We start from the raw sequence: 11,386 nt of genomic DNA, 5'->3' as shown, positions 1-11,386 counted from the left end.
ATTTACAATCTTAGTGTAGAAATTTGACTCGAGTCCAGCTCGCGCGCGCGCTTTCTCTTTGCAGCCTACCAGAGATTGGGAGTTGCTGAACAACTAAGCGTTTGAGAATCAATTTTTCAGGTCAACAGTATGTTGCTTGGGAAGTTGGGAGTCACGACTTGCATCCGTCTCTCTCTCTCTCTCTCTCTCTCTCTCTCTCTCTCTCTCTCTCTCACACACACACACACACACACACATATCTGGCCTGCACCACTTGCTTACGTATTGTTGGCGGGTAGACTCACTCTCTCTCTCTATGGCAGCGCAGAAGTCAGGGCCCGCTTGAGGGCCTGCAAGAGAGCATGACTATCTCTCTCTCTCTCTCTCTCTCTCTCTCTCTCTCTCTCTCTCTCTCTCTCATAATCATCAAGCAATAATTCATAATTGGAATCCACAAAAAGATGCACTTAATGTAGGAGAAAAAAGCACCCTAAGGGTTTATTTATGGATACAATTTACAATCTTAGTGTAGAAATTTGACTCGAATCCAGCTCGCGCGCGCTTTCTCTTTGCAGCCTAGTAGAGATTGGGAGTTGCTGAACAACTGAGCGTTTGAGAATCAATTTTGCATGTCAACAGTATGTTGCTTGGGAAGTTGGGAGTCAGGACTTGCATCCGTCTCTCTCTCTCTCTCTCTCTCTCTCTCTCTCTCTCTCTCCCCCCCCCCCCCCCCCCCCCCCCCCCCCCCTCCAGTACTGGCTAGCAATGGATTAGACATGCACCCAGGTAGCTTTTATTAGAGGCGACAGCTTCACTCTTGGCGCAAAAGTCCGGGCGGCTTGAGGGCTTGCATGATAGCATATTTTCTCTCTCTCTCTCTCACACTCACTCAAATATCTGGCCTGCACCACTTGCTTACGTACTGTTGGCGGGTAGACTCACTCTCTCTCTCTCTCTCTATGGCGACGTAGAAGTCCGGGCCCGCTTGAGGGCTTGCAAGAGAGCATGACTATCTCTCTCTCTCTCTCTCTCTCTCTCTCTCTCTCTCTCTCTCTCTCTCATAAACACCCACAGTCTCATTCGTTAGGCAGACGTTGCATGAGAATGCAACTCGAAAATGTGGTCTTGGTGCACCATTGACAAAGCGGGAGTTTCTTATGGGCCATAGATCGATTCTTTTGGAACATCAAAGCTGGAAATCTTCTTCTTCATGCCACTAACTCAAATATACCTCCTAAGTATCCTCTCTTGCCGCTAGCTCAAGACCTCGACAATCGACAATGGACCAGCATAACATTGCAAGAAGGTAAGCGCCATATTCAATCATATTAGGCGAAATACTATACTTTCAAGCATTTATTTTCATTAAATAAAGACATTCCATATGAATGATAGGGGGTAACAAGCAAGATCTTAAGTGTTTTCAAATTCAAACTACATTAGCATCATTGAAAGGGAATTAATAATCCTTCCTTCACTACAAATTTCATGCATCAAATCCCTTCAAATTCTTCTCTTTCATCCAATACTTTATGATTTTTAGATAGTCCATGGTATAAATATGACTTTTTGTCCTTGACTAGAGGAGAGATGTGAAGGCAATTTGTGTGTATAAGTATACAATTGCGTGGATGGAGAGAGAGAGAGAGAGCGAGAGAGAGAGAGAGAGAGAGAGAGAGAGAGAGAGAGAGAGAGAGAGAGAGAGAGTATTGATATTTCGCAATTGTATTTTATGTAGCAATGAAAGCATCACAAGCATTGCATTGTGGGATAACCGAAAAGTAGTAGCACTTTTGTGGAGGAGTTTTGTGTCACAAGTGAGTACTCCCAAGCGGTGTCATCAAGTGGCATCAACGGAAAAACACTCTTATATATGACATCCGAAGGTTGGATAGAGCTTGGAATAACAATCTTTTCGCATCGCCACATGCTTTTAGGATGGAGCAAGCATATCCTCAATGATAATCCTAGTTCACACCCACATGCTCCAAGTATTAGGAGAGATCCTCGAGGATTATTCATCATCCAATCGACAATGAAGATCATGATCACCTACAAATGTTGCATGAGATGAAATATCTTCACGCCGATGCCGTACCGGTGATGCGCAAACGTGTTTTCTCTCCATCTACCATCAGACATGAACATTCACTTGTAGGAAAAGCTTTCCTTAAAAAATATTGGGACAAACAACATTTTTCTTACAATGAAAGCATGAGAAAAATTAGAGGCTGGTTCAAAGAAGGTTTTGGGGATTTAGAGAAGCATACATTCCCACAAATTAACTTGCGAAAAGATCCATTGATTTCAACTAATTTGATGAAATTCATCAAGGGAAAGATGCATGAGTTGAAAACTCTAGTGTTTGCAAAAGATGTAAAGCTTGATTGGAGTGTCACATATGTGTATGAGAAGGTCTTCGAATGGAGGCATGCACAAAAAAACCCGAAAAAATGTTTGCGGTTGGGAAATGTAGAGAAAAGTCCTCCTTTGCTTAGCCCACTTACTATACACCCAAGGAGACAACGGTGCTATCCCTCTCAAGATAGCTCCATAAAGGCACTCGAGGGCACCCCCATGCTCCAATTTATGAAGAGTGCTCTTCACTTTGAAGATCCTCCCAAGGTATGTAAGTACATGAGTTGCTTTTCATTTTGTTCTTAAACATCTTTAATGTGATCTCAATGTGTGTGTGTGTGTGTAAGTGTGTTTCCCAATGTTTCTTAGTTTGTGAGCTAACTTTTGATTATTTTCCTTCCATGCTATGTTGACAAAAGACCTTCACAAGATCCTCAAACATTGTGCATGGTCATGCCACACAATCTTGTGGTCAAAGGCATCCTTTTGAAGAGCCTTATATGCATGAGGTAAAAAAGTAAAGAATATTTACACAAAAACATTGTATTTTTATTTGGTAGCTTGACACTTTGATGCATACTTTGCTTGTTTAGCCAAATCACACTACCTATGGCGATCCCATGAGCATATCCTCTTATGCTAATCACGTAGATGAAGATGGAGGAGACCCTTTTATGGAAACTTTTGTGCAAGATTGTTATATCCCTGAGCCATTGAATGGGACTGCTAATATAATGGTAAGATATACATTATATGTTCTTTAAGATATGACTTTTTATTGTCCATTTTATGTATTACACATGTCATATTTATCTCATGGTTACGCTCTCTTGGTACAAAGCATAAGGATTGTACCACCATATCTAGCGGAGGGGCTAGGTATTGCCATGATGATAGCACTACAAACATGGTAAGAGTAATTAATTACATGCTAATTTATAGTTGTTAGATTACCTTATTTGAGGTTCTTACTTTGTTCATTTTTACTTCTTGTAAAATAGCATGAAGGAAGCCAAGTTTTTTGCATAGATATTGATTGTGATGACATGCAAGTGAAGGAGCACATGGTTATGCTTGAGACACAAGGATCAAAACAAGAGGTGACGACAATTGAATCATTACTACCGCAATTATGATACTCACTCCTTGTTTAAGCATGCCACTAACTTCTAGCTTGTGTTTTGTTATGTTATAGGCAAAGACTCATGGCGACCATGTGAATGAAACATTGTTATGCAAGTATGATGTGATTCCACCCAAACATGACAAGTTTGTGGAGCAAGGAGGATCAAATCCATTGGCGATTAGTCACTCAAAGTGTATGTTACTTTCAAACTTATTTTTTTAAAGATGGATTTTATGACATGATCTTATCAATACATTTTAGGACAAGGAGACTCTCACTAAGTTCTATAGGATCCCGTTATACAATGGAAATATCCTTGAGGTGGAAGAAGCGACAAATGATGAGGTGAAGATTCCTAGCGAAGTGGTGAAAAGAAACAACAAACTTGCTAATTCTAAAGTGGAAGAGGCAAGTGAATTGGTAAGTGGAGAACTCTTGTATAGATGACTTGAATAAATAAATATAAAAGATTTGAACTCTTGTATGTCTTTAGATTTGAGACCATGTGCCTATGTGTTCTCACATTAAAAAATGTGGTTTATGCTTGATATGCAAATGAAAAATATTAGGATTCCTAAAGACAAAAATATCAAGTCAATGAGCTCTTTCTAAAAAGTCTTGGTATCTCAAAAAAGGAAAGGGTATCCTATTGATTGCATGTTACACTATCTTAAAGTTATGTAATATGGCTTAAATGGGGCACATACTAAAAAATCTTGCATTTTCTTTTAGGCCTTTGATGGCTTAATACATCAAAATGCCTCAAAGAAGAGGAAGGTAATGCCATGCACTCTTTACACCGTTTGTAAAACGATGAAGTAGTTTACTTTCTTATTTGTGAAGTTGCCACTTACTCCATTGTTTGTTAATTTTTTGTAGGCCTTTGATAACCTAACCAACAACTTGTTAACTAGTCCTAAGACATATGTGGTGTGGTTTTCACCTTAAATCTTACATTGGTTAATTTGTAATGCTTATTGTAAGTCACTATCTAACAACTACTAAATGTGCATCTATTCTTACACAATTTTGGCAGAAAGTACATACATCAAGGTCCTCTAGGCCTATAAAGACTCCAGCAAGATTCATAGATACCTTATTAGAGAATGTAAGCAATTCTCAAGCAAGATTATCATTATTGATATGTTGCTTTGTTTTGTTCATAGAACTCTTGAATCTTTTATGCTAATAGGATCAAAGCCGCACAAGTTTTCTTAACAAGAAGACAATCAAGAAGAGTAAGATGGATACTTGCACCTTGAGCAAGGTATAAATATAGGTTTATAAGGTTTCCTTGTCCATGAGTTGTTTGAAAAATCATGACTTCGTTTTCTCCTCTTTTATAAATTACTTTATTATTTATAAAAGAGGAAATGAAAAATGAAGAATTGATATGCATTGCAATGAAGGCAATGGATCAACATAATGTAGATGAGATGTTCGGGAAGTTGTGTAAAGCCATCAAAGAGGCACGTACATCTAAAAAGTCTTTCTTCAAAGAGTGATTCGTGACTATGGATCAATCACTTCTTTTGCAATACTATGTAGCTTGGGTCCGTCATTGTAGCTCTCTTAGTTGCCAAAAAAAAAAATGAGACGCTTTTGTTTTGATGGAATTTGACAAGTTGCTTCTTTTTCTATCCTTTGTGACTATGATTCAAAGGTGATGCTATTTGGATTTCATACACATCTTTTCTTTAAATTTCAATTGATGATCAAGGACTGAGATTTCTCTTGTGATTATTGCTATGCTTATGCTTTTTTCGTTGTGCTAGCCGGTGTGGCTCTTGGATTGTTTTTTGGTATGGCTATACTATCAAAATTTTTGCAACTATGTGATGGGATATGCATTATTATTTATGATTAAATTTTTTATTATGGAATAATTTATGGCAAGCGTGTAAGAGTAAAGACTATGTATAGCTTAATTGTCTTGGAAAGGATTGTTTTTGCATATCCAAGATGCTCATGTGCAATGTTTCTTATGGTAGCTTTGATACAAAACTAGGGCCACCTATATTGCATATTCCATGGTCAGGATAGATGACCAGCTATGGCTATGCTTGATGAAGAATGTCGCATAAATCTTCTTTTTTGTTAGGCTCATCTACACTCCATCTGCATGGCTAGTTTCTGTATGGTGGCCCCAGAGAGGCATGGCTCTAAAAGTAGTGTACTCGATGTACAAGGTGAGAAATAGTCCTTGGAGAGATGCAGGTTGGGTGATGGGTTATCTTTGAATATTTGACTTAGAAGATGATTGAGTTATCTTGAGGAGTTACCACTAGTAACTCTACACTATCTTGCTATTTTGATCAATCAAGATCTAGTCACAAAACCTATATATAGGCCCCACTAATCCTTTTTTGAGACTCTCTAGTCTTGTGCCCTTGATCTTTCTATCTTTTAGAGCTTAGTGAGATTAAGAATACTTATCAATGGGCTTTGTGCTAGTTGTACTTCGAGATTAAATTTTCCAGAGCACTAATATCTAAACTTGAATGTATTTTAGTTGTTTCATTCCATGTCTATAGTCTCAAATCTTTAATTTTTGCTAAGTTCATTTGTTTATTTGATATGAAATCAAGTCATCGGAATTAATTTAAAACTATCATCTAGACATCTAAAGTCCTTCTACAAGGCTGGGCTCCTCAAAGGGAAGGCTACCATATGTGCTGGTCGGATAGAAGAACCATTTAACCAAGTCAAGACCACAAATTCCATGATGAGAGTATGAGTTATCAATTGCTTTTTGTGTGGGAGTGTCTATTAATGTAAGGATGCTACGAAAGAGGAGTATCGTATGGGGTTGTGGGTTTGATGTGAAGTTCATATATGCTTTATGGTTAGTTTTGTTGAGTTGTTTCCACTTGTTTGACCTCCATATATACATCTACAAATGTACGCTTTTCTAACCCAAACCGTATGGTTGGTTTTGCATAAAAAAGATTTCTTTTTGCATCATAGTGTTAGCATGAGTTTCATATCAATGGAGTGATGTGCTATGATGATAACCTTTGTTATAGGGCTCAGTGTGATGCACTAATATGGGGTTAAAAACTATCTCTTGTGTGCCTTGTGTGTGCATCCAAAAATAAGAAAAAATCTATTTTGCCCATAAGAAGGAATTACAAGATATGGTTGACAAAAGTGATGGGACTGTTTTGTGTCATGACTATGGTTATGTAATGAGGTTTTAATGTGCATGGAACGTGAGAGGGCATGTGTGGATGTCTCATGTGCATATTTGTCATGACTATGGTTATCTAATGAGGTTTTAATGTGCATGGAACTTGAGAGGGCATGTGTGGATGTCTTTCGTACATATGTGTACCACTTTCTGGATCTTAACACTAGACTGGTATAACAGGACACTTTTATGTCCTTGGACACTTTTCTGTCCTGTTAAGTGACCATTTTGCTTGAATTATTTGAAGAGCATGAAAATGAATTTCTAGGTGCTATATATCCACAAAGTTGCCTTATGAGCTGAAAAAAACTTGACAATTTTTTGGAATATTGATCTCACCGTTAATCTTACTCTTACACAACATTTTTGAATATGAACTATGTGAAAAAACGTGTCCTATTTTTGACTTTTTTTCAAGTTTTTGCAACTATACCACTCTAAACTTCGTGTTTGTGAGGTTTAGATTTCTATAGGATAAGCCTTCGTAGTTCTCAACATGTTTTGATGCTTCGATGGAAAACTAGGTGCTAAAATTGAAACTTATGACAAAATTACAAGAAATGCAATTTTGATTGTGTAAGTGTCATTATAACAAAAAGATAATCTTCCTTGAGTTTCAAGGGACCTAATATGCTATATAGCATAGTATACGATGATAATTGAGTTTTTCGATTGCTGAAGAATACGAGACATTTTAGTGTAACAAGTGTAGCTTTCTAAATATTGCTAGTTTCTTAGACCAATTGTGTGTGTGTTTTAGGTGGTAACCATATTTAATCCTAAACTATAAATTTGGCTAGATATTGAGTAGTTTCTATGGGATTCTAGGGGTCATAATGCTAAACGTAGTTTTATCATGTTTGCTGTATTTAGCACTTCATCATTGTCCCCAAGGTTCCACTTAGTAAGAGATCTATTATTCTTTTGACATTCTCCATGGCTCCTTTTGGATCCAAAGGCCCAAAGGAACTAAAAAAACATGTATGTCGTATCTGTATTGAGCGTGAATATAGAAAGTTTGATGATAGGTCCGCAGTATGGCAAAAATGCAGCTTTTTTGTACTTATTTTTTTTGCCCCAAAAAGAAATAGTGAAACAAAAGTAACCATTAGTTTTTATCACCAACCCATTGAAGTTAACGGGGAATTTTATCTCAGATAAACTCAAAAGAGATGACACATTTCATCCTAGCGACTTGCAAGTCAATCATTGAAGAAGGGATGGCACAGATCTTCCTCAAGAATATCTATCACTATCATGAACTTCCAAATCACATCCAACTAAATCACCCAATGAAGAATCTGGTTGCCACAGAATTAGCACACATTTATAGAGCCAGCTTCACAAAGAATACGAAAGAGGATCAATAGAGGTAAAAAAGAAGTGTAGACGAACAACAAGTGCAACATTTCCACCATATGAGATTGGAGATCGAGTGTGGTAGCTCCTTCGTCAGGATCTACATTCATCTCGTCGTCCCCATGAAAATCACGATCATCAAAGACTTGGACCATTCAGCATAACTACCAAGCTAGTACTGAATGTCTCATCTTGATCACTTGAAACACTCATATTTCGGTGCTTATATAACAGATGGTGCCTCTCAGGGTAGAGTTGAGGTGAGGCTTCTTTAGTGCATGGAAAATTTGAGGTGGGGATTAAACTAATTTAGCCTAGGGCTTAAGTTTTGAAACACACGCAAATTGATATAAAGGAGTGTCTTGTCTCCGTGAGCGATCACTTAGACTAGATCTCGCAATCACTCAATTTTGGCGTTTACGAGACTACACTACATAATGGCGGATGTCACGAAAGATGATCAACAGGAGGAGAAGAATATTGCTCGTCTGCGCCGCACAGCTCCAAGCCGTCAGATATTGTCTTCCAATATTTGGCATGTCCTGCCGCAGGAATTGGTGGAGCGCTGCCTCACCACGCTGCCCGCCAGGGATCTGGTCCGGTTGAGTGCCACGTGCCGCTCCTGGCACGAAGCCATCCTCTCTCCCTCCACTCCTCCTATTGTCTCTTGGAGGCAGCAGCTGCATGCCCAATCTCGTTCAATCTCGTAGGCTCTGCTCTCTCTGCTTTCTCTCTCTCTCTCTCTCTCTCTCCCTCTCCCCGTAATTTGATGCGTTTCCTGAGTCAATTAGCTCTGATAGAATGATCTGCAGCGCTGATGGCGCCGACGCAGAGCAGCTTCCCTGGTTTCTCTGCGGAAAAACGCCGGAAAATAATGCTGCACTTGGCCTGGCCAGCAGGCAGTGCGAGTGGGTGGCCTTCGACCCAAACACCGACACATGGAACTGGATTCCTGCGCCGGCAGCCATAGCGGAGTACGCTCCAGAAAAAAAATTGTTGGAGTTTAATAGGCCGCTAATATCGCCAGTGGCCGGTGGCAAGGGAGGCATAGTGTGCTGGGAGTTCTTCAAGGGCCACAGGAATATTGTGAGCGTATCGGAGCCGCTGGTGATCAGCAAGCCCTTGACTCCCTTCTCCCGCCTTTTGAACGATGCCTTTCCACCAGATCAAAAGGCCGCATTCAGTGGAGGATGGAGGATGGCGCGCATGGAGCAGCGAGCAGGTGATGGAGGCATAGTACAGAACTGCCTGATTCTGGTTCTTGCGTCGGTAAGAGCAGTGCGAGTGGAGACTTATGACCTCAGAACGCAGACACGGCGAGAAGAGCTGTATATCGGCAACCTGTTCGACAACGGCAGCGAGAATTTTGACAGCTTCTACTACAAGCACGACACTAGTACAATAAGTTCAGGGCCTCGTATCGCTTTCTTCAGGCGGAATAGCCATATATACAACTCTATGAGGGTACAGAAAGTACATCAAGGATATCCATGCCTGCCACCATAGTATTTACACACAATTATAACGCAGGCCAGCGGCGCACCCCGCAGGACCTCCGCTTCCACATGGTGCAGCTTGGTGAGCACCTGCTCGTCGTGGCTCTAGAGCGCCTTGAATATACTGATTCCACCTTCCTACGCGTCCACGTCTTTCAGTTTGACTTTCTAGAGGGGGCTACTTTTGACATCAAGCTTCGAACGCTCCCACGGAACTCCTTCTGCATCGCTAGCTGCAGCCAGGTGCTTCTACTGGCATGTGCTTCTATGTATCTCTACGATTACACAAAACATGTATGGCGCATCATTCCGCCTTGCACAGGGCCGGGCTCCTCAAAAAGAAAGGTGGACATTGCCTATTTAGGCTGTGCTTTCAATGCTAGCTTCGACGGAAACCTCAATCTTCCTAATCATCCTTCACCTCACCCTTGAAAGCTGATACTTACACACATTTTGATCCTCGTCTTACGTTGGTTTTTGGTCTTCCCACAACTTTTACTTTGACATTTTGGGCTTGGCTAGTATTATCTTTTACGTCGACCTTTTGGGCTTGAACATAAATTATTTTTGTTTGAGAAAATAAATTATTAAAACAATGATGAAATTATGTAACGAAATGGTTTTACATCATTTGTTTTTTTTAAGTAAATTTTTTTTTCAAACTTAAGTGATAATTAAGATTCATGTGTGGTGTATATGCACCAAACGTACGTGACTTCTTTTTAAACCCTGATCATGTTTTAGTTGTTTTTAGACATTAGACTCTTTGGAAGGCTGTCATATGTATTGATAGGACAGAGTAGTTCACTTAATGAAGTCAAGACCTTGTTTGGATATGTTGATAATTGAAGTTAGACCACCATTAGAGTATGAGTTATCAAGTGCTTTTGGTGTGGGAGTGCCTACTCGTGTAAGGGTGCTACCAAAGAGCAGTACCGTATGGGATTAATGCGGGTTTGATATAAAGTTTATATATGCTTTATGATTAGTTTCGGTGAGTTGTTTCCACCAATTTGACCTTATGTGAAGATGTATGCTTTTCTAACTTGAATGTGTGGTTAACTTTGCATATAAAGGCTTCTTTTTTCACCATAGTGTTAGCATGAGTTTCATATCAATGGAGTGATGTGCTATGATGATAACCTATGTTACACGGTTGAGCTTGATGCATTGACATGGGTCAAACACTATCTCTTGTGTGTACGGTGCATGCATCCAAAAAAAAAAAAAAAAGTTGTTTTATCCATAAGGATCAAATTAGGGTATATGAAGGATCAAATTAGGGTATATGGCTGGCCAAAGCGATCATGGGGTTGTTTTGTGTCATTATTATGGTTATGTAATGAGGTTATAATGTGCATATGGTTGGCCAAAAAAGTGATGGGACTGTTTTGTGTCATGATTATAGTTATGTAATGAGGTTATAATGTGCATGGAATCTCAGAGAGAATGTGTGGATGTCTCATGTGCGTATGTGTATTGCTTTTCATCCTTTTAAGTTAAAAAAAACTAGCTCTATGCAGAAGGAGGAAGATGTACAATTGTGGTATGTTGTTCACATGTAGTTCAAATATTTTAAGTTGGTGATTTGAGATTATGTTTACTTGCTAGTCGGATTTTTTTTATACATTAAAAGAATTTGTTTTTAAGGACCATGTGTATTGGATGAGTTTGCCAACAATGAGTGCAATTAAAACTCCAAGTGTAGCACTTGGGTTCATTGATGATTATGGCTTATGATCAAGGACTGAGATTTCCCTTGTAATTACCGATATGCTTATGTTTTTTTTGTTGTATTAGCTAGTGTGGCTCTTGGATTATTTTTTGGGTATGTTTGTCCTATCAAATTTTTTGCAACCATTGGTGTGCTAAAGTGGT

The 11,386-nt window shown here is 39.3% G+C and overlaps 2 protein-coding genes and 1 pseudogene across 2 annotated transcripts; all 3 read left to right on the top strand.

The window, feature by feature from the left end:
* The first annotated feature begins 1,906 nt into the window (after nt 1-1,906).
* On the top strand, nt 1,907-2,858 carry LOC147452322 (uncharacterized; annotated as a pseudogene).
* Nucleotides 2,859-2,957: 99 nt separating this feature from the next.
* On the top strand, nt 2,958-8,023 carry LOC147452321 (uncharacterized). Its single transcript, XM_086519238.1, has 6 exons — nt 2,958-3,074; nt 3,179-3,247; nt 3,339-3,437; nt 3,533-3,639; nt 3,724-3,883; nt 7,856-8,023. Exons 1-6 carry the CDS (start codon nt 2,958-2,960, stop codon nt 8,021-8,023), a joined length of 720 nt encoding a protein of 239 aa, XP_086375364.1.
* A 426-nt stretch (nt 8,024-8,449) lies between these two features.
* LOC147452320 (uncharacterized) lies at nt 8,450-9,940 on the top strand. Its single transcript, XM_086519237.1, has 3 exons — nt 8,450-8,718; nt 8,825-9,429; nt 9,543-9,940. The coding sequence occupies exons 1-3, from the start codon at nt 8,450-8,452 to the stop codon at nt 9,938-9,940; spliced, it is 1,272 nt and encodes a 423-aa protein (XP_086375363.1).
* Nucleotides 9,941-11,386: the final 1,446 nt, after the last annotated feature.

Source organism: Adiantum capillus-veneris, chromosome 8 (assembly GCF_014529385.1).
Source record: "Adiantum capillus-veneris isolate H3 chromosome 8, ASM1452938v2, whole genome shotgun sequence".
Classification (NCBI taxonomy): Eukaryota; Viridiplantae; Streptophyta; class Polypodiopsida; order Polypodiales; family Pteridaceae; genus Adiantum; species Adiantum capillus-veneris.
Note: the sequence above shows the minus strand (reverse complement) of the source record. Positions and strands in the feature narration are given on the sequence as shown.